The 26,629-nt window shown below is 45.5% G+C and overlaps 2 protein-coding genes across 10 annotated transcripts in view; one reads left to right on the plus strand and one right to left on the minus strand.

The window, feature by feature from the left end:
• Window positions 1-7,259, plus strand: part of ANTXR1 (ANTXR cell adhesion molecule 1) — a 261,071-nt gene extending 253,812 nt beyond the window's left edge. Inside the window, exon 19 of the transcript XR_013989664.1 lies at window positions 6,878-7,259. The gene's annotated coding sequence lies outside the window, so the exon portion shown is untranslated. The remainder of the gene's footprint in view (window positions 1-6,877) is intronic.
• The window catches only part of AAK1 (AP2 associated kinase 1), a 101,001-nt gene that overhangs the window by 55,984 nt on the left and 18,388 nt on the right, over window positions 1-26,629 (minus strand). For all 9 annotated transcript variants that reach the window (XM_081017287.1, XM_081017291.1, XM_081017288.1 and 6 more), the window contains exons 3-7: window positions 8,795-8,913; window positions 8,223-8,331; window positions 5,863-6,005; window positions 3,886-4,007; window positions 3,386-3,467 (exon numbers count right to left, since the gene is read on the minus strand). In XM_081017287.1, the coding sequence (XP_080873413.1) occupies window positions 3,386-3,467; window positions 3,886-4,007; window positions 5,863-6,005; window positions 8,223-8,331; window positions 8,795-8,913 (575 nt within the window). The remainder of the gene's footprint in view (window positions 1-3,385; window positions 3,468-3,885; window positions 4,008-5,862; window positions 6,006-8,222; window positions 8,332-8,794; window positions 8,914-26,629) is intronic.

The raw sequence follows: 26,629 nt of genomic DNA on the forward strand, positions 1-26,629 counted from the left end.
ATAAAAAATTGGCAGCTGCCTCAATTCTCCAAAACAGAGCACTCTGAATTAAACTAATCGCCAGACACTGCCGGTCAAGTTCTGACCCTTGTGCAGCTCACACCATCCACATGGCCAAACACATACATCTCATTGGTGTGATTCCTTTTCAAAGAAGAAAGCATCACAAAAAGGCCTCAGTGTGAAGTGTCTACACAACACATTTCTCTAGGCCAGTGTTCACTATCCTGGTGCACTCCAGATGTTTTAGGACTACAACTATGAGTGACCATGCTTGCCTGGGTGGATGCATTTATAGTCCAAAACATCTGGAGGGCACCAGGTTGGGGAATACTGGCTTAAGCAGATGGCGGGAAGGAAGGGCAACCAATTCCTCCTCACACAGAGACCGTTGTTTGGTGTGTTTGAAACAGTCCCTGCCTCTGTGTGTGTGTGTGTGTGTGTGTGTGTGGTTTTGCAAGAAGAAAACTCTCGGAAGCTAGCAGCCCACGGACCCTAGATGAGGAGAGCAAGTCTAATCCCAACAACCATCATTTTCTACTATCGGCAGGTAATGATCTCTGTTACCTACTTTGGAGTAAGGCATTTAGTTTAGTTCTTCAAAAGCAGCATTTGCACATAAGATATGGGTCTTAAATTCTGTGTCAATTTTTAAAGAAGTGAAAAGCAGTATTCAAGATATGCAAAAATAGAATACAGAAGTAGGATACAAGTTGTCTCTGAAAGAAAAACATGATGGCAGGTAAAGAATCATCTCAAAGTTCTTTCACGGGGGGCGGGTCTCAGTCAAGTGCTTGTATTGTGCTTCAAGGAACCTCTACATCAGGCATGGCCAAACATGGCCCTCCAGATGTTTTGGGACTATAACTCCCATCATCCCTAGCTAACATGACCAGTGGTCAGGGATGACGGGAATTGTAGTCCCAAACATCTGGAGGGCCAAGTTTGGCCATGCCTGCTCTACATGTTTGGTTTGAGATTAAAGAATGGAGGTGAAACTCTCAGCACAGTACAGTGGTGCCCCGCAAGACGAATGCCTCGCAAGACGGAAAACCCGCTAGACGAAAGGGTTTTCCGTTTTTGAGTTGCTTCGCAGGACGAATTTCCCTATGGGCTTGCTTCGCAAGATGAAAATGTCTTGCGAGTCTTGAGATTTTTTTTCCGCTTCCCCCCCCCCCTTTTTCTAAGCCGCTAAGCTGCTAATAGCCTTTTAGCAGCTAAGCCGCTAAGCCTTTAATAGCCGCTAAACCGCTAATAGCGCTAATCCGCTAAGCCGCTAATAGGGTTGCTTCGCAAGACGAAAAAACCGCTAGACGAAGACACTCGCGGAACGGATTAATTTCGTCTTGCGAGGCACCACTGTACGTCTTGGAATTTTAAATGCATGACTGCAAGATACGAACATTACCTCCATGCATCCAGATGCCCCCCTCCATCCATCTGCTTATTTGAAGGCTATGACTTGCTTATGCTCAGGAGTTTGCTTTCTGAATGCAGTTTCTCTTACTTGTGTAGATTTATATGTTATTGGGTTTTTTTATTGATAAAAAGAAAAAACATCAATAATTAGTTATCTATGGGTTATCAAAGAACTGGAGAAATCAGTAACAGAAGAAAATATTTTTGGCAAGAGATGGCAACAGAGCAATGAACAATCAATTATTAAAAAAAAAATTTAAGTGCTATTTTTGCACCCCGACGAAAGGATGTTCTAGCACAATTAGAAAACAAGGAATAACATTTGATGTCATTTCCACCTACCCACGCCCATGCAAAAAGGCTGCAGTGGACTGCCTTAAGCAGTTATGAGAACTGATTAATTTTTTTGTTTCCGAAGTCACTAGTGATGTAAAAAGAGCTCAGAAGCAGAATTTATGCTGATCACATCCTAGTTACTGGGAAGTGAATACAGAAAGAAAAAAGTATAGTGCAGCCATCTCCAACCAAGTGCCCTTCAGATGTTTTGGACTACAACCCCCATTATCCCCAGTCATCATTTATGAAACCCAGAGATTTCGAAAAGGCAGGGTCTGGCCCACCCACCAATGTAAAATGCAATTATTATTGTTGTGGTGTGGGAAGCAGTTAAATCAGATCAGCATGCTTTTGCAAGGAATATACATGTTTTGGAAAAGAGAAATAAACCTGCTAAAACTTTGTCTAGAATATTAACTACAGGAGCAGATGATGAAGCAAACCTCATGAATGAAACCAAAAAAATGGGAAATCCAGCTGTTTCACAGGATAAAGTATGCAATTCTCACAGAGGCAGCCCTCCGCCCACTCTAGTCTTTCCAGGCAAACAAGTTACTCAAATAAATGCAATATGGTCCAGTTCACTTATTGGTTTTCTCTGCAAGAATAGATTGGGTGGGGTGTGGGGAGGAGACCAGGGTGGTGGGCCTGAGATCTGTACTGGGCTGAGAGTTCTGCCTTTAGCACAGTGGCTGATCAGGCCCTTAGTGCATCTAGTCCTTTCTTCTGAAATGCAACTCAGGAAGCAGCCTCTTGGAATAATCTCCAATTGCTCATTTTGATTTATTAAGCCCCATGCTATTCACAAGGGCTCTGGGGCGGGTTACAACTTCTAAAGATGAAAAGGGGGTGGGGGAACCAGGGCACAAGAACAAATCCAAATTGCAATGTAAATTCACTGCTAATTAAATATTTAAAAACAAATGTATATATAAAACGACATTAATAAAACATGCTGCTAAGTATGCCTCATTGCACGGCTAAATATACCCCACGTAACGAAAGGGTTGCCCAAAATGGAAAGTTTGCTGCCCTGAGATGTCAAAGGCTTGTGTAGATCAAAAGAGGGAGGGAATTTGGGTTGTAAAAGAGCCACTTTGATTCCATTTCTATCCTTGAGGAAGGCAAGAGAGTGACTGACCTGCAAGCTTCCAGCCGGACATGCTGTAGTGGAAGCAGGCCCGGCCTGGCCGTGAGGCAGGGTGAAGCAATTGCCTCAGCGTGGCAGGCACCGGACAGTTGGGAGTGGTGGCAGAGCTGGACCCATAAAGAGCACGCCACCTGCTGCCTTTGCTGACACCACTAACACCACTGCCCACCGCCACTGCCATCTCTTCCCAATAGCCTCCTTTTACTCCCCTTTTTCTGATTGTCATTGTTGTGGGTGAGGGAGAAGAAGGCAGCAGAGTGTAAGGGTAGCATTGGTGGGGAAGGAGTGGCACTTTCTTGCTTTGCCTCAGTGGCAAAACGTGCAGGATCACCACCGAGTGAAGGGGCAGGTCTAAGGGACTGGGAACCATGGCAGACAGAAGACCACAGAGAAGGACGGGCAACCAGGGCAAGAGATTTCCCAGTACAATTTCTAGAAAGCCACATGCAGGCAAGTAACTTCACAGAACCTTCTACATACCCAGATGTCTGCTCTTGTAGTAATCAGCTTGCCGCTATAGAGGTTGACCATTTCTGGTGCTCTGTAGGATAGTGTGGTGTACCTACAAGGAAACCAAAACTCACAGGGTAGCCGGATAAGTCAAAATGGTTTTATAAACTATAAATTTATAATTCGTTTGTTTGTTTTCTGCTCTTCACCCTAAGGTTCTAGGGTGGGTTATAGCATTAAAAACAATAGTTAAAATAATTTAAAACAACTTACAACCATAAAAATAAGTTGGGCCCTAGAAACATACCACTTCAAGTGTCAGGGTAAAGGTTAGAAGCAGCCCAGCTAATTAACAACCCTCTTCTAGTTTTGAAACCACAATAATTAAGATTTAAACAAATGTTCCAAAAGGACAGAAACAGGCTGCTCTTTTTCTCTCTTTTGCATAGTCAACCAGCTATGAAGCTTTTCGTGCAAAAGCAGCTCCAAGCCAGAGACAGGAGAGGCCCACTAAACCATCCCTCACTCACTTCTTGATTTCTTCCTCCACTGCATTCACTCCTTCAAGCTGAGGGTTCTGGAATTTGTTGGTGGCACTTCCAAAGTCACACAGCACATAATGGCCACGATCGTGCAGGAGGATATTTTCCACCTGGAAAGAAAAGGTGTGCATACCAGGATAAAGGAGAAACATAATTCCTTTGCATAAACATTTCTCTTTCCACCAGCAGGAACCAGAAACGTGAACTTGGGAGCAGTGGAAAGTGCCCCTGACTTCTGAAAGCCACAATCCCCTAGCCATCAAGTCCTACTTGGTTTTCCTCCCTGAAGACTTTTCCCGTGGTGACTGAGATATCGCCAATGGAGAAGGTCACCTGAGACTTCCTAGACCAGCCTTTCCCAACCTGTGGTCCTCCAAAGGTTTTGAAATACAGCTTCCATCAGCCCTTTCCCCCATGCTTCCACCATACAGTGGTGCTGGCTGCGTCTGATGGGAGCTGTAATCCAAAACATCTGGATGGCCTCAGGTTGGGAAAGGCTGCTGTGGACTATTTAGGAATTTTTCAGTGGGTGTAAGATTTTGGCAGAGCATTGCAAATGTGACTCCCTACATATCCCACTGCACACAAAGGATTACCTCCGTAATGTTCTACAGATGTTCCAGCATTTATTTTTATGTTCTCACAAAGCTACAAATCCCCTCTTCCTAAAAACAATAAATGGAACTGATGCCAAGGCACACAACAGCAACTATTCAACACATTCATAGTAATAAATGATTGTTTCTACATTCATCTTGGGTACTCCTCATTTGCTTGGTGGGAAATTTGAGAAATTCTGATTTTGAGAAATTCTGATTTTGAGAAATTCTGATTTTGAGAAATTCTGATTTTGAGAAATCGTTTCCCAAGAGCAAAGGCAGGAAACCTGTGTCCCTCCATATGTTTTGGATTACAATCACATCAGACCCAGCCAACAAGGTGAATGATCAGGATGATGGGAGCATCTGGAATGGCACCAGATCCTCTGGCCTTGCCTTAAGAGAAACAAATATATTTCACTGAGAAACTCAGATAAGCAGAACCTTTGACATCACTTAAATGCCCTGAAAGAGATTATGATCCCCTGATTTGAGAGGCTGGGGACACAGGGTCAGCCCCCACCGTAAAGATTTCTAAGCGCACAAATCCATGCACACCACTTTTCTGTAATTGTAGTGTTGATTACTTTGAGTGCTCACACAACTTGGAAGAGAGCCTTAAACACTGTGTAATAAATGTGATAAAGTCAAACACACGCCCCCAAAACATCTGGGGAGCACCAGGTTGGGGATGGCTGCTATAAGCAGTCAGTGAGAGGCAAGACAATACCTACCAAGTGGGGTTCCACCAACTGCCCACTGACGACAGCTCAAGGTTAGTCAGAAACTGGTGGTGCAAAAAACCTAACAGCTCAAACGTGAGTGATAGGTAAAGGTAAAGGGACCCCTGACCATTAGGTCCAGTCGTGACCAACTCTGGGGTTGCGGCACTCATCTCGCTTTATTGGCCGAGGGAGCTGGTGTACAGCTTCCGGGTCATGTAGCCAGCATGACTAAGCCGCTTCTGGCGAACCAGAGCAGTGCACAGAAACGCCATTTACCTTCCTGCCGGAGCGGTACCTATTTATCTACTTGCACTTTTGACGTGCTTTCGAACTGCTAGGTTGGCAGGAGCAGGGACCGAGCAACGGGAGCTCACCCTGTCACGGGGATTAGAACCGCCGACCTTCAGATCGGCAAGTCCTAGGCTCTGTGGTTTAACCCACAGTGGCACCCGCGTCCCCTAATGTGAGTGATACCTGTGCACAAAACTCTTGTTTTCCAATATCAGCAAGGTAGTGAAAAGGAACTGCCTGTAACACACCCAGTCATGAGGACCTATCACTGCTTTAATATTGAGGAGAGTCTCTGGGCACCAGAATACTATCCACACGCCAAGCATCTCTACAAGGACACTGTAAGTTACCTTCAAATCCCTGTGGACGATGGGTGATTTGCACTGGTGCAGCCTGGCCACGGCTTCGCAGGTGTCACAGAAGATCTGCAGGACTTCGCTTTCCGTGAAGCCTGTCTGCAAGCGCTGATTCATGAGGTTCACCACTTGGCCTCCTGGAAAGAGCAAAGGCAGAGTAAGAGAGAGGGAGAGCCAATATCAGTGGTGAGACACTGAGCTTTCTAAGAGGCTTTACTAACCACAAGGCATGCAAGGAAACATGGCAGCATGTTGGCACAGGGTATCAGAAGGTGCCCTGTGCCAGTGGTTCCCAAACTGGGTGGTACCACCCCTTGGGGAGCAGTGGGACTACTGGGGGGCGGGCTAAGAAGCAAGGGGGTGGCAGGAGGCACTAGAGATGGGCTCCTTCAAACATGTTGCTCTCTTATGTACAACTGACAATGCTAGAGCCTAGAGCAAGACACATTCATTTCGTTTTTAAAGTTATACTACTCTTATATTTTCAAATCTATTTCCTTTGGTCATGCTTGCTTGTATTTACAATTCTGCGTTGTCACAATATACCAATAACTGGGTAAAAAAACGTAAAGGACCCCCGACAGTTAAGTCCAGTCGCGAACAGCTCTGGGGTTGCGGCACTCATCTCGCTCTATAGGCCGAGGGAGCTGATGTTTGTCCGCAGATAGTTTTTCCGGGTCATGTGGACAGAATGACTAAGCCGCTTCTGGTGAAACCAGAGCAGCCCATGGAAATGCCGTTTACCTTCCGCTGGAAGGTATTTATCTACTTGCACTTTGACGTGCTTTTGAACTGCTAGGTTGGTAGGAGCTGGGACCGAACAACGGGAGCTCACCCCGTCGCGGGGATTCAAACCGCCAACCTTCTGATCAGCAAGCCCAAGGCTCAGTGGTTTACACCATAGCAGCACCCATGTCCCTAATAACTGGCTAGCAGCTATCAATTGCCTTATAAATTAGTTGCCACACATCTGTGGTAGGTGAAGGTTTGTGCATGTTTAGTAAGTAAGGTAAAGGTAAAGGTACCCCTGCCCATACGGGCCAGTCTTGACAGACTCTAGGGTTGTGCGCTCATCTCACTCTAGAGGCCGGGAGCCAGCGCTGTCCGCAGACACTTCTGGGTCACGTGGCCAGCGTGACGAAGCTGCTCTGGCGAACCGGCACCAGAGCAGCACACGGAAACGCCGCTTACCTTCCCGCTATAAAGCGGTACCTATTTATCTACTTGCACTTAAGGGTGCTTTCGAACTGCTAGGTGGGCAGGAGCTGGGACCGAACGACGGGAGCTCACCCCACCTCAGGGATTCGAACCGCCGACCATGCGATCGGCAAGTCCTAGGTGCTGAGGTTTTACCCACAGCGCCACCCGCGTCCCTGTTTAGTAAGTAGTTGTATATAAATGTTTTATGCATAAAAATCTTTTTCAGGCAATACCTAGTATCACCGGATCAGATTCATCTATTTTGAATTAACTAAATGAAATGCTTGAATTGGATTTTGAGTAAGTGTGCTGTTTTGAATTTTATTGTGTCATTTTCCTTAGCGGGTCATGTAAACTGCTATTCTGAATAATGCTTTTTGCAGGGTAGGATCACTGGGGGTGAGTTTATGGAACGAAGAGCCCCGGCCTTATACTAAGTCAGAGCACGGGTTCACCTAGCTCATTGCTGCCTACGCTGACTGGCAGGGGTTCTCCAGGATTCTTTTCCCAACCCTATCTGGGGGTGCCAGGATTGAACTTAGGGCTTTTTTTGCATACACAGGAAATGCTCTATTGCTGAGCTATGGTCCTCTCTCTAAGCTCAGAGGGAGTGTGAATGCTCCCATCTCTGCAAATGAACACAGCTGCTTCTAAGAAACGTTTGGTGCCTCAAGAGGTTTCAGCCACATGACCCAAAAGCTCTGCCCTAGAATCCCAGCACCCTATGCAGAACTATGCCTGCAGTCGTGACTTTCCTCCTGCGTAACATAATGGGGCAACACAGCTCTAACACATTGAATAGGGAAGGGCTAAAAATTATTCTCCAAATCCCTATTTCAATCTGAGATGGAAAATAATCCAGTGAGCTTGCTTGTTCCTTTGAGGTGAGTTGAGATGAGCCTCCAAGGTTCTCTTCTAAGCATGGCTTGGTAATGACTGCTTGCCTAGTTGCAAGGTGGGGTAAATCTTGTGGGCTAGTATTGTTTGTGAACTTATTTTTAAGGCAAGAATCTTTTTCCATTGCACCTTCTTGCATTTGAACAGCACTCCGATCTAGACAAACCTTTGAATATCTGGACATCGTGCAGGCCTTCTGAGAACAGGAGTCATACCATACAGGTTTGTAAACATGGCTCCACTGAACTAGTACACACCTCGGCAAAAATCCATGAGGATCAAGACTTCCCAGACATCCCCACTGCTCACAGAGTTTATACTGGAGTCAATATATCCAACAATGTTCTTGTGTCCCACAAGGTCCCTCTGGAAAAAGTAAGAGAAGAGGTAATGTTCACTGCAAGTCACAACCAGAAAAATCTACATCTAAGTAAACAAACTTCGAAACAGAATTAAGCTACCTGCACATATTATGCCAGTGACACTTATCACTCTCTTCCTTTTACTTTGCTTCTCCTCATTCTCTGGGTATCCAACAACTTTTCAAATTCAAATTCACTTCTGCTACATGATTTTTGGTTGTTCTGTATTTCTAGAATATCCTGGCCAAGCTCTGACACCTGAACTTCCCACCCTCACTCACGTTACTCAGTTTAAAGCAGCACATTTTTAAAACAACAGCTGGCTTTGTAGCAGTGCTAACAGGAGTGGTTTTCTTTCCCTCCTAGATCTGTCAAACAGGAGGGCCCAACTTTCCAATCCATGGAATAGTATCTATCCAAAACATTCTGCAAGAACTCCCAGAGTTTTGAGTCCTGCATTGGCTTACCATGATCTGAATTTCCCGTTTGCAGACTTGCAGGTCATGTTCATTGTTGACATACATTCGTTTGAGGGCACATTTCATTCCATTGCTGGTTCTCACCAGAAAAACAATAGCAAACCCACCTGCGGACACAAGATGTGCAAAAGTTCAGCTAGCAATTTTAGAGGATTGTCTGAAATCTGAGGGCAAGCAATTTTGCTGTTGAAATTAAGCAGCCCTGACCTTGGAGAGCCATGCAGAAAATCAATCCAAGCGCTCTGGAAGGAGATATGGCTATCTAGGCAACCAAGATAATTTTCATCCTTGAATTAAAACTGGAGGAACTCTCGCACTGGAGAGGAATTGTTTTTAGAGCATGTGAGCACAAGAATCCACCTCTGCTCAGTGTAGTTTGCCCTATATTATTTCTGCATGAGTCACTGTTCTGGGTGTGCCTCCTGGAAGTCCTGGCCATCTAAAACAATGACTCATGCGGCAATGCAATGGGTAGCATCCTCTGAAGGTGGGCAATTCTGCAGAGCCCCTGCAATTGAATCACAAAGCCATGCCAGGAGAGAGAGAGAGAGAGAGAGAGAGAGAGTCTGAAGAGCAAAGTTTTTAATCAAAACATCTGGAGGGCACCAGGTTAGGGGAGGCTGGTGTATGGTAAAGGACAGGTGGACAGGACCTCAGGCATCATGGACTTGGAAGGTTCTGCCAGAGACTCACTGGGTGGTCTTGAACAAGCATTCCTCCTTTCTCAGCTTCATTGCTGATGAAAGGAGCAGACAGCAACTGATTTCTACACATAGAGGAAAAGCTTGGTCTTCCACAGCAGAATAACCCCTAGCACTTCTCTGGTTGATATTACCACGGAACAAAACTCATACAACAACACAGTGAAAGGACACTGATTAATTTCATTCCACAAGCCACAACTTTTACACCCAAACCACAATCAATCAACATTCCTACAGTGCACCATGTTTATAACAATCTGCTGCACAAGATGTGATGGAAGCATCATCTCTCAGCAAGAACCAGGAACCCAGTACTGTAGTCTTGTTTATACCAGTCTTCCCCAACCTGGTGCCCTCCAAATGTTTGAACTGCACCTCCCATCAGCCCCAGGAAAGGGGAGACCAATGGTGAGAGATTGTGGGACATAGTCTAACTACATCTGAAGGGCACCAAACGAGGTGCATATGCCATTAAGCTGGTAACTCACAATCTCTGCCAGAGTTTTCTTTCCCCCTGATGAGCCGCCCTGGAGATTTTATTGAGCATCTTCCCATTGCTTTTTCCATTGCTTTGACCAGCAACAAAGAAACCCAAAATTGGACATCCTCAATTCTGCCAATACCAGTCTTTTATCCAGGTTAGAAGATAGCTCAATCCATGGTGCTCCAGATTATAGGCCCTGAACCAATGGATTCAAATTACAAGGAGATTCCAACAAAAAACATTAGGAAGAACTTTCTGGTGTTAAGAGCTGTTTGACAGTGAAATTGGCTCCCTTGGAAGGTGGAGGACTCTCCTTCCTTGGAGGTTTGCAGTATAAACACTGGTTGGGTGGTAGTCTGTTAGGGATTTTTTAACTGTAATTCCTGCATTGCAGGCAGTTGGGCTAGATGATGCTTGAGGCCCCTTCCAACTCTACAGTTCTCCAATGATATGGTGGATTTCCATGCATATCAACCTCCCCAGGGCAACACAATGGCATCATTTCCACTATCATCTATAGCTCACAACATGGAGGTTCTACTGCTAAGGGAAGGACCATAGTTCAGTAGCAGAGCATCTACCTTGCACACATAAAATCCCAGGTTCAATCCCTGATATCTCCAGGTAGTGCTAAAACCTGGGGAGGCACTGCTAGATGTTATTGAGCTAGACAGATAAATGGTTTGGCTCTGTAACAAGGTTGCTTCCTATGTACTCTTAAGGGACCTGCAGCCTATCCTGGATGGAAGCTACCTTCTCAAAGTGCCAACAGGCAGGAACGCCCACACTTGCCTTACAGCACCCCCTATACATCTCCTCCAACTGAAATAAGAACTTCTTACTGAAGAGCTGTTGTCATGTGCAGACTAATAGAAACCACCAGTTCAAATCCCCACAGCCAGCCAGAGACTCACCACGATTGATGCACCACAGCTGTTTCAGATGTGGCTGTACCAGAGGTGAACACAACACTTCAGAAGAGGCCCCAGCAGCCTACATACTCTCACTGTTCATAATCCTTGTCCACTCTCAATCCTGCCAAGTATGCAGCAGGGCTTACTACACTCAACTACAAAGAAAAACACCCAGATGCTAATGTCATCTTCATTCAGTGTCAAGGCCACCTCGGAGCATTAGTTAGACATTATTCAGATCAAACGCAGAAACTGAGTGGTCAAGACATACAGATTTTGAGGGGAAAGAGGCACGATATGCTAACAAAATCTAGCTCACGGCATAACCCCAGCCTACATTTCAATGAAGATTTTTGCATCAAGCCCAACCTCCCAGGTTTCTCGCTGTGGACCCCGCTTCGCCCATGGAGGACTGTCTGCCGACCCTCGACAGTGAGGATCCAGGCAAGGACAGGAACTCTGGGGGAACCGGACTGGGTGCTGGCCGAAACAGCTCTTCAACGACGTTGCTCCCGCAACCTGGGACCGGGCTGACTGGCCTTTATCTTCTCTGAGGCCAGGGGCGGTCCCGGCCCACAGGTGACCCGCCTCTCCTGGCCTTAAGGTGAGCACTCCTCCTGGGAGAAACCAGTTCCCTCCGCCTCTCTGCCCTGAGCCTCTGCAGTTCAGGAGAGGCTGAAGGGTTACTGGACCCAGGGGGAGACTCACCTGTAGGCACTGAGTCCTCAACCACCTCCGGAGCCAGAGTGGATTCACCTGGTGCCTGCTCCTGAGGATCCAGCACAGGTGCAGGTGCTTCAGAATCAAGGCCCTGCCCCAGTTCAACCGGCCCTGGAGGCGGGGACTCCTGTGCAGGCTGGGATTCCTCCGGTTCAGCCTCTGAATCAGATTCCCAGGCCATCACAACATCTGTTCTAAAGGTGGAATGGAACTATAGCCTAACATACCCCAATCCCCACCTTCAGGTCAGGCCTATCTACAGGCTCAACAATATACACAGTTCAGGGAAGGGAAGGAGGGAGCAACTGCCATGGCATGGAGGAGAGGAAGGCAAATTTGGCAAAAGTTGCCAGGAAGGGATGTGGCAATCTGTAAAAATACAATGAGTCAAAGCCTTAAGAAACAACAACAAGGTTTATCACAATCAAGTGGTAAACAAATTAAAACAAGAAATAATCTATCTTCCCCCAACCCCTGTCTTAGGCAGCTCCTGACCCAGTGGCACAAAGCAGGAAGCTGCACTCCATACGATCTGTTGCAGGCCCCGCTTGCTGCCTTTGTCATCATTACTCATCACTTTATTTTTGTATGCTGCCTTTCCACACACAGAAAAGCACCCGCGCTCTAAGCTGCTTACAACAAAGAGAATAGCACTGGCATCACAAAATCAGCAGCTGCAAAAACAATTTCTTAATACTGTGGCGGGGGAAGGGTTGTTTGTTACTATGTTGTGCATTTTTGTGCTTTTATATTGTAAACTGCCCTGTGATCCTCAGAGGAAGGGCGGTATAGAAATTAAATAAATAAAAATAATGGCAACAACAAAACAGCAACTTAATAGCAAAGGTAACAGCACACAAAAGAACATCATTTGAGTACAATCAGCGTAGCAACATTTCACCTCCTGGCAGTAGCAAAAAGAACAAGGAGGTTTGAAGAGTTTCATCCCAGATGCTCCAGCTACTGATATCAAATCCATGACAAATTAGCCAAGAATCAAGTCAGTCTGATTAAATTTACAGTGTTCAGCATCCCCAAAGATCAGTGCCCCCTTTGGCATCACCAGGAAGGCTTCCAGAGGTAGTAGGTGGGATAGCTACGATGCTAAAGGCCTTAGATAGAGCCAGGATACATGCTGGCCCACCATCTCCTCCTTGAGCCTGCTCGTCCTTCGAGATCAGCCAGGGAGGCTCTACTGCATGTTTCACCAGTGCCAGAGACACCTTTGTTGAGAACGTAGAAAAGCACCTTCACCGTGGCCATGCCTCAAGCTGCGTGATCAATTTGGTGCTCTCTTAGCGGCAGTGAGGATTTTTGAGGGTTGCCACCATTTAAGAATGCATCTATTTTTGGGAGGTGTATTTGGATCTTTATTCCCGAAGGTTGGTTGGACAGAGGGATCTGCCCCTCTGTCTGCTGCCAGAACTTGCAATGTAATTGGTTTAACTGTAATTTTATTGGCTCATATGCTTAAGAATTTGTTATGATTCATACTGTCACCTTCTTTGGGGCCACCTTCAGAATACATCAGTTTAAATCAGGGCATAGGGAAACTTTTTGAGCCAGAGGGCCACATTTCCTGATGGGCAACATTCTGGGAGCCACATGTAAGAGGCAAGTAGGTTCCCGAGCCCTGTCAGCCTGGCTCCAGGGACAATGCACTCACCCATTTTCATGGGGTTGCAGATAAACACTGTGTGGGAAGGCAATTAAACTTTCTTCCATTCCAAGTCTATCTTTATGCCTCTCCCTAATATTTCCACCAAGACACTGGTGTTTCTGTAGCTGGAAAATGACTCCACAGATCTATTGTCAACATGCTCATTTTATTTTATTAATACTTCATTTTATTAATACATTTTCCAGAAGCAGAAAAAGCCCATACAAAACATTGCTTTCTAAAATATACATCAGTTGTCAGGACTTCAAAACATGATACCCAGCTTCCATTTTCCTTTGGGTCGATTTTAAAGACACCCGCACAATAACAGTCCTTCCTTGGCTGGATGTATGCTGAACAAACAGCTTTTTCCACATGAAAATAACAGCTTTCAAGCATAAACTGTTCAGAAGCATCCAGGCAGCCAAACAAGTCAACTGAAAGGAGGAAATAAATAGCACCTCCAAATTAATCTTCCTTAGCAGACGAAACTATGACTACTTCTTAGGTACCAAGGCAAGAGACTTAAACTAGATCAGTCTTCCCCTGGATTTTTTTTTCCTTTCTAATATTTTATTAAGGATTTTCTTGTTTTACAGTTCCTCTGGAAATTTTGAACTACTCTCTCATACAGACATACTGTCAGGGTCTAATGGGAGTTGTAGCACAAAACATTGGCGGAGGAAGAACTCTAAGGAGGCCCAGCTGTTGATATGGGAGAGAAAAGCTCCTCCCCTTTATTGTTTCTCTCTGCATTGCCCCTGCCTCATCAATACTTCACAGCCAACACAATGTGGCACTTGTGCCCTCCCCATTAGGGTCAACTGATCTGGCATGGAAAATTCTATTGCACCATCCCAGCATACGTTTCTAAACCATAAAGATTCACACAAGTCTTCCTGTATATCATCTGGAAACGGAACTAGGCAACCAAGGTAGAGTGAGAAGGAGGCACCGGGCATGGCACACTCCAAGTAGCATTTACTCCAAGCCACTTGCCATTTGTCCGTCTGTGTCCAGCCTTTAACCAAACTCGGACAACAACCATCAGTTGTGAGTCGAGGACCCACCACCCGCATAGGAGTATAATAAGACACAAAGCCACATTATTTTAGGTTAATGGGCAAAATTAGGCCACAACTTTTATTGGTTATAGCATGTGACCAATATTGGCATTGGATGAAACAGCAATACAAGACTCCACGGGAGTCATATCAGGGTTAACAACCAATGGGAGGAGCTTGTCGATGCAAATACAACTGGAAGCTCCCCCATGACGTCACCGGGGGTCGTGCCATGGCCCTAGCCAGGCATCGGACAGGATCCACGACCGCCGGATTCCTTTAGCGGAATACCCAGAAGAGGAGGGGTAGATGATGGCCCATACCCAATCCTCCGACACAGCACACATATTCCAATGCCTAACCGCCAATACCAGAAAGTTGTGAGGAACTGCTACGAGGTAGGCGGAAAAACCAAGAGGCTGGTGCCAATTTGCCAAATGGATAAAAAAGTCCTACCAGGCCCCTTGGGCAACCAAGGCAACCAAACAAAATCCATAGCAAGGTCAATACGCAAAAGAAGCTGACCTAAGAGGGAGGGAGGGCGGGAGATCCGAAGAAAGCAGGAACAGGCTGGGAGCTGAGCGCTGCCGCGGCTGTTTAAATGTGGCTAACCCCGCCCACCAGCCGGCCCTATTGGTCGGCTGGGAGGCTTGGGCGTGGCAGCAGAAGCAATCAGGAGCAGGGAGCCGAGTACACTTCCCTGCCCCAGCGGGAAGCTGCTCCTGCTCACAACCCCTTCCCTCTGGGAGGAGGAGAGGCCTTTTTGTGACACATCTGACCACAATAATAGAATCATATAACTGTAGCATTGGGACCCCAAGGGGTATCTAGCTCAACCTTCCCACAATGCAGAAATCTCAACTAGATCATACATAACAGATGACCATCCAACCTCTGCCTTAAAAACCTCCAAAGAAGGAGAGTTCACCACCTCTTGTGGGAATATTTTCCACTGTTGAACAGCTCTTACTTTCAGAAAGTTCTTCCTGATGTTTAGTCAGAATCTTCTTTCCTGTAACTTGAAGCCATTGGTTCAAGTCCTAGCCTCTGGAGCAGGAGAGAAAACAAGTCTGTTCCATCTTCCATGTGACAGTCCTTATGAAGGCTAAACAAACCCAGTTCCCTCAACTGTAGCTCATGAGGCTTAGTTTCCAGATCCTTGATCACCTTGGTTGCCCTCCTCTGCACACAATGCAGCTTGTCAATATCCTTCTTAAACTGTAGCGCCCAGAACTGGACACAGTACAGTGGTACCTCGGGTTACAGACGCTTCAGGTTACAGACTCCACTTACCCAGGAAATAGTAGCTCGGGTTAAGAACTTTGCTTCAGGATGAGAACAGAAATCGTGCGGTGGCGGCGCAGCAGCAGCAGCGGGAGGCCCCATTAGCTAAAGTGGTGCTTCAGGTTAAGAACAGTTTCAGGTTAAGAATGGACCTCCGGAACAAATTAAGTTCTTAACCCGAGGTACCACTATACTGAAAGTGTGCTCTGACCAAGGCAGAATACAACATCCCCTCAATTCCTTTGTCCAAGTAGTCTATAAAGATGTTGAACAACAACAGGCCCTGTGGCACCCCACTTGTCACTTTTTTCCAGGACAACAAGGAGCTGTTAGTAAGCACTCTTTGGGTTCTGTCAGACAACCACCTACAAATTCACCTAACAGATACCTCATCCAGTCCACATTTTACCAGCTTCTCCACAAGAATACCATGGGGGACTTTGTTGAAGGTGACTGAGGGGGAAGAGACCCCAACCACTTTCCCAGCTCCAACCTGGAGCAGAAGCTTTCTTCCCTTCATGCTCAACTTCACACTCACCAGGAGTAGAGAAGGGTCATCACGATGACTGTGGCAAGCAGCTGGGGGGGGGGGGACAGGCAGACCACTTCAAAACCAATTACAGAGAATCCATCCCTGTGTTAGAGAGACGCAATGTCCCTTCAGGTACAAAGAGTACAGCATGACATCCCGTCTTCATGTCCAAGCTTCTCACTCCAGTATCGAGATCACAACATCACATACCAGAGACTTCCCCCCCCCCCCCCCGCCAGTGCTTTAACACATCCTTACTGCTTCAAGAGATAGCAGCTGCTAAAAACTCACTTTGGTTTTATTATCAGGAGGTAAAATAGCTTGTGGTATTGTGAAGAGCACTGGTTTTGGAGACTTGGAGGTGCTTTGGTTTTTTTAAAAGTACGTAGTCATACAGACCTATAACCTGTATTTGATTCACCAATAAATTTGTGGGATAAAGCTTTAAGAACAATTAAATCTCTGGGTGACAACAGAAGACAGAATAATTTAAGAGAGTCAAAATGGTGCAGTTCTTAGTACTGGGGCTGGGAGATTAGGGTTCAAATCCCCACTTAAGACATGAAGCTCACTGGGTGATCTTGAGCCAGTCACTTACTCTCAGCCCAACCTACATCACAAGATTGTTGTGGGGATAACGTGGGGAGGAAGAGAACTATGTATGCTACCTTGAGCTCCTTAGAGGAAAAGTAAGATAATTAACACCACCACTAGAAACAACATGTATAAAGTTAACACATTTCTGGAGAATTAGAAGTCAGGGCCAAACTACAGTGATGTTTAATGCAACTTCATGTTAGGTGCAAAGTTCTATTTAACTCTCTCTCTCTCTCTCTCTCTCTCTGTGTGTGTGTGTGTGTGTGTTTACTATTGTGTAATATTAATAAAAACCAGAGGGAATCTGTGGAGAAGGAATTTAAATATTTCTACCTCTGATGGGGTCCAGTGAAAAATCTGTCTGAAGCTGGCAGTCGTTTTGGGGAGAAATCCAAGCAGTATAAGGGGAGGGCCCCACCACTGTTTATACCACAGGGGAGGGTGTATTTAAATGCATATAGGTCAGCAAGCAGTCAGTGGTACTGATCTTTCAGTCCTTGTTAAAAACATGACCCCTGTTAAAATCTAATTGCTAACTGGGGTCTCTGAAAAGCAGAAGTTCTTCAGAACCCCCCTGTATTGCTGCATAGCAAGATCACAGCAGAAATCAGACACAGCAAACATGTGCTTGTGGCCCTTATCTTACAGTTTTGAGCAAGAGGCATCTGAACCGCCCCTTGTTTCAGAAGGTTACACAACTAGAGAATGTCACAGAACCATTTTACTGCTCTCTGTGCTGCCTCCTCAATTATTTCAGGGTGAAAAAGGCAATTCCAAGCATTGTCCACCCTGTGACAACTTCAGCTCTTTAAGTCTCGGTGTGAGAAGAAGAAAATTCTAATGCGTAGTAAATAAAACTCTCTACGACCCAAACACACGGCCAACTTGTTAGAAGCCCTTTTCAGCTGCTGCCGTTCTAAATGGCAGCTTAACAGCATCAGAAGCCCATAGGAGGAGAAGCGAGGCAATTGCATAAGCAGCAGAGAGCACAGGGCTGCAGAGTGGTCCGGAGCACGGATGCCAAGCCAGCAAGAAACTGCAGAAGCCAATGTAGGGCAGGCAACCTTTGCTACAAGGCAAAGCAGAGAAGATGGAAATCTCAAAAAGGAATTGCATCATCAGAATGACAAACTGCATTCCACATGCTCACTGTTGTCAGGGAGGCGGTAACTAAACAGTAGTAATTTGGTCTCATTCACACATCACAGTAAGCCTTGGTCTGAAATAAACTATGGCTTACAGGGAACAGACAGCATGCAGTCACACCCTCTTTGCTTCTCCCAAGTCCCAAGCTCAGAAATAAACCCCAGAGCAGCTGGCTTTCCATTATGTGCAATCCTCCCAAACGAACCACAAGCAAAAAACAAACCTTGGTAACCAGAAGTACTGATTTACATGCAACTCTAAACCACTCAGATTGGGAAAGGGAGGACCAAAGCGGGCATAGTTGAGCAGCACGCACCATCATGCTGTTCCTTCACAGTAAACTGTAGCTTACCCAAGACCATGGTTTACTGTGATGTGTGAACTGGGCAAAAATGTAGTCCTTCCTTCCTTCCTTCCTTCCTTCCTTCCTTCCTTCCTTCCTTCCTTCCTTCCCTCCCTCCCTTTTTTTAGTGTTTCAAGCATTTTACATACATTTCCTCAGTGATCTTTACTATCAGCTCATCTACACACCACCAGAAAGGTAAACCAATCTAGTAGAGCAAGCAAAGAGGTATATCTTCATCCACCTGGCAAATTCTTATCAGAGGAGATATTTGAACTACTCAGTTCCCTTTGATTGGGGTGAGTGGCACGTAAACAAGCACTACAACAATGCCTGCATCTGTCATGGCCACGATGAAAAGGCAAAACTGAATGAAGGCACAAAACTCCAAGGCCTGTATTAAAATGCTAACATAGATCTATGTAAATACCCCCTTAAGCCAGCAATAACCTTTTCAGCTTTCAAAATCCAGTGCAACACAGAGAGAGGCCTCTGCTGTCACAATAGTTTGGAAGCAGCAAATATAAAGCCCATGAATAAGCCCCAATCCGTTCAGACTGCTACTCAAGCAGAATGCAGAGGGCTTGTTTACATGCTCAGCAATGCCGAGATGACAATCCCTTCAAGCTCATTCGTTTCAAGGAAGAGTCAAAGATAAAAAATAAACGCTGGCACAACATAAGAATCAAGGAAATATGGGCCTTGACCCACATTGCCACTTCTTTTGGAGAAAACAAGTCACCTCACCCAGGGAACGCTGAAAGCAGTATGCCATTCTCACCAAGCACATGATGCCCCAGACTCTCTCTCTCATATCCAGTAAAGTACCTGAGGAAGAATTCACAGGTGATCCTGGAATTACCTGCACCAACAACAAATTGAAGTGAATAAGCCACAGCTGACCACCCTGATATTCCAGTGCAGCTGGAAGCCACTCATTTCTGTTGGCTGTCCAAAGAGCCAAGTTAGTGCCAGAGGCAAGGCAGGCCTACAGAATGGAAAGGAGTCCTAGTTGGGTCCCCTGCATGCACACACACCTGACATGCAGGGGACACAAGATTAACCAGTAGTGCCATCAGTTAAAACAGTCTCCAGTAGCAAAACTTGGAAGAACCCCTGAGAACCAGATTCTACCCTTGAGGTCTGAGTTAGGGAAGCTTTTTTAAACTAAGAGCTGCATAAGGAACAGAATGTGGCAGCTAGACTGGTGACTGGGAACGGCTGCCAAGACCACATAACACCGGTCTTGAAAGATCTACATTGGTTCCCAGTACATTTCCGAGCACAATTCCAAGTGTTGGTGCTGAACTTTAAAGCCCTAAACGGCCTTGGCTCAGTATACCTGAAGGAGCGTCTCCACCCCATTGTTCTATTGTTCTGCCCGGACACTGAGGTCCAGCACCGAGGGCCTTCTGGCAGTTCCCTCCCTGCGAGAAGCCAAGTTACAGGGAACCAGGCAGAGGGCCTTCTCGGTAGTGGTGCCCACCCTGTGGAATGCCCTCCCACCAGATGTCAAAGAGAAAATCAACTACCAGACTTTTAGAAGACATCTGAAGGCAGCCCGGTTTAAGGAAGCTTTTAATGTTTGATGGACTACTGTATTTTAATACAGCGGTACCTCAGGTTAAGTACTTAATTCATTCCGGAGGTCCTTTCTTAACCTGAAACACCACTTTAGCTAATGGGGCCTCCCGCTGCCGCCATGCCGCTGGAGCACGATTTATTATTATTATTATTATTATTATTATTATTATTATGGCAGAGGAAAAGTGAGCAATGCAATGGATTATGTGGCTATAGGTTATTCCAGTCATGCAAGAGTCATATGCATGTGTGTTTACATAAACACACCAAGACAAGCAAGAAGCTTTTTATCACAGTTCAAAGGCATTCAAAGCACAGCAAAGGATGCAGTCCTGGGTCAGTGAGGGGTGTGGCTTGGGGAGAGCCCCCCACGGAGGGCCAGCTGGAAGAGCCTGGAGGGCCATCATCAGCCCCCAAGCCAGAGGTGCCTTATGCAATCAAAGGACATCCCTCAGCAGTCTGCAACACAGAATTAATAGGGCCACTCATCACTGGGATTGTTGACTACTGCATAGCAAGACACTAAAATTCAACCCCAACTAGTCTTCAGAACGGAGAGGCCTTTCCCAGCTGCCTGAGAGGTCTGAAGTAGAGTCTTGAATCATCAATAGATTTTTTTCCTCTGCACACTCAAAGAGCAGCTCTCAAAGCTGGCCTGTTCTGCTCAAGCGAAAACTAAGTGCTAGATCAGAGGCTGGCTAAGGGGAGGCAGTCGCCTTCAGTCCACCCCCACTTTTGCAGCACACCTGAAAACCTGCTGGGTGCAGCATTAGACCATTGTGCAACCAGCTTCAATTAGAAGTGTAGTTTTGATTATCTCCATAATATCAATTAGTGCAGCACACTCTCTGCTTTCTTAAATGTTTTTCCACCAATATCTTTCCTTAAGCGTACATCTCAAGTTCTGTAAATTGTGAACCTAGTAAAGACATGAATTTATAATAATATTCTACTTATTTTTATATTATTTATTATAGTTTATCCTACCTTTCCAAAGATACAGGTTCTCCTGTTTTACTGTCCACAAGTCACAACCCTACAGAGGCAGGCTGGGCTGAGTGACTGGCATCCTCAGGGCTGAGAAGGGATTTGAAACCACATCTCCCCAGTTCTAGAGACTAGCCTAATACTCTAACCCAGGCTTTGTTAATCTGCTGCCCTCCAGAAAGTCATGCTGGCTAGGACAGATGGGAGATGTAATCATAAATATTTGGAGGGCACCCATTTGGGGAAGGCTGCTGGAACTACTTCATTGCCTCTTTAAGAACATCTGCTGGGGGCTTCCTGTTGAGGGAGTACTTGGCCATGAGCACTGTCATTTAATGATTTGTTCTCAATTTGTTAATCGCCTTCTACACAAGCATCCCAAGGCTACTGTGTTATGCATTTTTCATGTGAACACTTGATCTAATGGAAAGATGGTCGACGCATGTTTTAGACAAGAATATATATATATAATTGTTCTTTACCTTGAGTAACACTGGATATTAAGTTTCAGAAACAAAACAAGGCATCCCACTACAGGTGATATTGGGACTATGCAGAAAAGTTGCAAAGCCCATTCAAACACGTAACAGCAACCAGAGAGCGATCAAGACCAACATCCTTTTCTACACAGCGAACCACCGAGATCCCTTTAGAAACCCCACAACCAAAGAATGAGAGCAACAGCCTCCAAAAACTGGCACTCAAGAGACAAGCTGCCCATGACCTTCAGCCTATCACAGCTAGCAGCCTTTTCTCTGTCATGAATCTCCTGCCATTCAGCTCCACTGGATAGCCCCACTGGGTGCTAGTAAAATAAAGGCTTTCTCCTCACTGTCCATAATTTTGTACCACCTCCATCATGACATTCCCACTTAGTAGCATTTTTCTCAGCTGTATCGCCCCTTTCTTGCAGGAAAGGCTCTCCACCTCCTCAAGAATTTTAGCTGCCCTCTTCTGCACAGTTTCCAGCTCTACAATATTATTTTTGAAGCACAGGAACCAGAACTGCATACAGTACCACACAATACATACATATTTTATTCGTATGCTGCCTTTGCGTAGTTAGAATCATGCTCAATGTAGTTTACAACATGAAAAAAATAATTACAAACATAATAGTGGTCATAAACAATAATTAAAAAATCAAAATGTACACAACTAAATTGAAATAATTTCCACATAAATAACATCTAAAATAAAGATACAGAATAAAGATTTAAATAACAGCAACAACCCCGCCCCCAACAACCCCCGCTAAACAATACCCAAAGGGTGTGTTCAGCAGCCTCAGCTTTTGCAGCTGGAGTCAGTCAGGGCCCCGCCCTCCCAGGCCAGGTCGAAAAAGGCCTACAAGGCAAGGAGCAGCCGAAATGGCTGTACCGTAGTTTTATATAATTGCATTATGGTACTGGCAATTTTCCTAATGATCCATACAATGGAATTCTTTTGAGCTATTCCAAACTGTCTGACATCTCATTGACATACCCAGCATTATCTTATGATAAACTGCTAGCACGCTTGCAAAACTAAACAGGGCTAAGTATGGTTTCAAACTGGATGGGGGACCATGTGTTGCGATTCCTGCATTGCAGGGGTAGGACTAGATGATCCTTGGGGTCCCTTCCAACTCCACAATTCTAGGATTCTATGTCTTTACTGTTTAGGCACTGCGGGTTCTGACCCATCCTTGTATATGAGGAGTTAAGATCCCTTGTTCCAAATTCCATCACTTTCCACTCACTCACACTGAACTGCCATTGTGCAACCAACCCTGGTGCCCTAGCAGAAGCCAACATAAGAACTCCTGCGGCTGCAATGGGGCTTCCTGCCCTTGCCAGCACCCCAATCCACTCTGGATTGTTACAAGAGCTCCCAGAACAGGAGGAGAGATTGGGCTCCTCCAAACATGTTGCTCACTTATGTACAACTGACAATGCTAGAGCCTAGAGCAAAACACATTCATTTTGTATTTAAAGTTATAGTACTCTTACATTTTTCAAATCTATTTTCTTTGGTCACGCTTGCTTGTATTTACAATTCTGAGTTGTCACAATATACCAATAACTGGGTAAAAAAAGGTAAAGGACCCCTGACAGTTAAGTCCAGTCGCCAACGACTCTGGGGGTTGCGGCACTCATCTCGCTCTATAGGCAGAGGGAGCTGACGTTTGTCCACAGATAGCTTTTCCGGGTCATGTGGTCAGCATGACTAAGCCGCTTCTGGCAAAACCAGAGCAGCGCACAGAAACGCCATTTACCTTCCCGCTGGAGTGGTACCTATTTATCTACTTGCACTTTGACGCGCTTTCGAACTGCTAGGTTGGCAGGAGCAGGGACCAAGCAATGGGAGCTCACCCCGTCGCGGGGATTCGAACCGCCGACCTTCTGATCAGCAAGTCCTAGGCTCTGTGGTTTAACCCACAGCGCCACCCGCATACCAATCCACACAAAGGCTGTCCCAAGTCCCTCAGAATGATTTGCTGTGTTGGCCTTGCCTGGCCCTGACAAGTGACTAATTCTGCCAGGAATCAGTCTTGGGTGTCATTGTTTTTGGATGCAGACTCAGCAGAATCACCTGTCTCCAGAGGAAGCGGACTATTACACGAGTCAACTCTCTGGGCTTAGCTTTTCCCATTGGGAGGCACATGCAAAACAATGAATCATAACACAAAACACTCACTCACACAGAAAGAAAAGCGGTTCACTGGAGGGCCGGACCTTAGCTTTCACACTTCAAAACACAGACACTTGGGAGGTGCAAGAGCAAAACATGCTTTAACTTTTTCAATTCAAGAGAAACTGCACTGCCCACTTACACCACCAAGAACTCATAACCCACCTACTTTCAGCAGCCAGAAGCATCATAGCCAAACACTGGAGAGACCTGTCAGGAGTAAGCATGGACCAATGGTACCAAATAATATGGGAAACAGCCTTACTAGAAAAATTAACCAGTAAACTAAAACTGACATGGGGACAAATGGAAGAAGACGCCTTCTTTATCACATACACAGCCCAACAAGACAACGACAAAAATCCACCAACAGCATACAAATCAATAATGCTAACCTGATCCAAAACACCCACCCACCTCACTCACACATGAAAACAAAGACCACCACAGCCAACCACAAATGAACAGCCACACCCTAGGCCAACCCCAACCTCTCTCACCGCCAAAGGAACACAAGTGAACAGCAAAGAACGTGCACAAGCAACGCTGACACCAAACCCTACATATAGTAAGTAAAATAGAAACATCGCCACCCGACCCCCCCATCTCCCCCCCCTCTTTCCCCCTTTTCTTCCTAATGTCTCAACAAATGAAACTGATTTGTAAAAATGTTACATGGGGGGGGGGGAATACGAGAGAGAGACATTGCAAACACTTTTGTAAATCAAGAAAATCTTTAATAAAAAAAAGAGAGAAACTGCACTGTGGAATACAATAACAACAATAACAATAAAACAGGCATCTTCACTGTGCATACAGTATAACAAAGTTTCTCCATTATAGCAATGATAAATAGCATTTAAATTACAAGGAGAAACACATGGAATGTGTCAGAGTGCGCAAAAGCATGACTCAGCATAGAGAATCAGTCAAGAGAAAGCCTAGATTCACAGATGTGCCTGAAAAAGTTTGCTGCTCCTCATTATCTGAACCATTTCCTTTCTAGACACCCCTAAACCTCCTAATAATAATAATAATAATAATAATAAATTTTATTTATATCCCGCCCTCCCCAGCCGAAGCCGGGCTCAGGGCGGCTAACAACACTAAAATAGTGCAACATTCTAAAAACATTATAAAAATATATTAAGATCAAAATTGATGGCAACCATACTAAAGTTCTGTAAAGATTGCCAAAGGAGGGGGTCAGGCTGTGCCCTGACCAAAGGCCTGGTGGAACAGCTCTGTCTTGCAGGCCCTGCGGAAAGATGTCAAGTCCTGCAGGGCCCTTGTCTCTTGTGACAGAGTGTTCCACCAGGTTGGAGCCGCAGCCGAAAAAGCCCTGGCTCTAGTTGAGGCCAGCCTAACCTCTCTGTGGCCTGGGACCTTCAAGATGTTTTTATTTGAAGACCGTAAGTTCCTCTGTGGGGCATACCAGGAGAGGCGGTCCCGTAGGTACGAGGGTCCTAGGCCGTATAGGGCTTTGAAGGTTAAAACCAGACCTTAAACCTGATCCTGTACTCCACCGGGAGCCAGTGCAGCTGGTATAGCACCGGATGAATGTGATCTCGCAGCGAAGACCCCGTAAGGAGTCTCGCCGCGGCATTCTACACCCGCTGGAGTTTCTGGGTCAGTCTCAAGGGCAGCCCCATGTAGAGCGAGTTACAATAATCCAGTCTGGAGGTGACCGTTGCGTGGATCACAGTGGCTAGGTCAGGGCGAGAGAGGTAAGGAGCCAACTGCTTAGCTTGGCGGAGATGAAAAAATGCCGCCTTTGTTTTAGCTGCCATCTGCGCCGCCATGGAAAGGGTGGTGTCAAAGATTACACCCAAACTCTTAACGGATGGTGCTGGCACTAATTGCACCCCCGCAAGAGATGGGAGTTGCCCCCTCAATCCCATATCGTCCCGTCCCAGCCAGAGGACCTCTGTCTTCGAAGGATTTAACTTCAACCGGCTCCCATGTAACCATCCAGCCACAGCTTCCAAGCATCTGACCAGTGTGTCTGGGGCCGAGTCAGGATGGCCATCCATCAACAGATAGAGTTGGGTGTCATCGGCATACTGATGGCAACCCAGCCCAAAACTCCGGACAAGCAAACATGAGAAGACCATGAGATCACATACTCCCCACTTCCTGGTGGGTGGGCTACTTTATCCTCTGTGGTTAAGACTAATAAGGATTTATCCATCTTTCAGTTTAGGGTCCTCTCTGGGAAATGGCATTTTCAGAGAGGAATATAAAGTTAGAGAAAATTCTGCAGTTCTACATAGATGTTGAAAATTCTACATATAGCCCAGGTGCAAAAGTATGATGTATATCTATGTTAATTTGGGGGGCGGGGTGGGAACAGAGAGAGGCACTATTCTAGAACAGGCAGCCAGAGGAAACCTGAGACTATGACCAGTGATGGGGGTGGGTGCGTTCTGGAATATTTTGATTTAAGCATTTTCCACTGCAGGAAATCAATAGAGATATTATTTTCACATGTGCCATTTCTATTTAGAAAGCAAAACTAGTAATCAAAACTTTTGAATGAGTCAGTCATGTTCATTTTCTACACTTTAAAATATGGTAAGTTTTTTCCTATATCTGGAAATAGTTGAGCTGAAGCATGTTTTAAGAATAAGGGGAAAAAATCAGTAGAGTGCACTTAAGTGTACTTTAAATGTTATATTCAAAATCAAAGGTTACTTTAAAATTATTTTTACTGGAATACTCAATACTACATACTTCCCCTACGTTAGATATTAAGAAATGGGAACACTGAAAGCTGGTAACCTACAAATTTTAGAGATGTCTGAAAATCTGGGTACATACGTTATGTGCTTCCTAGGGAAAGTCACCCGGGGGGGGGGGGGAACATTACAAAATTAGATTGGGTTGGTATTGTGGCTGCTCCAGTTGCCTAATTTCACTTGCAATTGATTCAGTCATTATGTAATTAATTTTATTAATGGGTGTATTTCTAAAACTGGAAAGATCTCCATGGAAAAAATATAGTAACAGTTAAAAAAAATGGGGAGGGGATCATAACCATCACTACCCATGAAACCCAGAATTTTTGTTTTTAAGGGCATTAAGAGCAATTGAGAAAGTCCTTACCGCTCCTAACTCAGTACAGTGGTACC

Source organism: Podarcis pityusensis (genome assembly GCF_964106645.2).
Source record: "Podarcis pityusensis genome assembly, chromosome: 8".
NCBI classification, from domain to species: Eukaryota; Metazoa; Chordata; class Lepidosauria; order Squamata; family Lacertidae; genus Podarcis; species Podarcis pityusensis.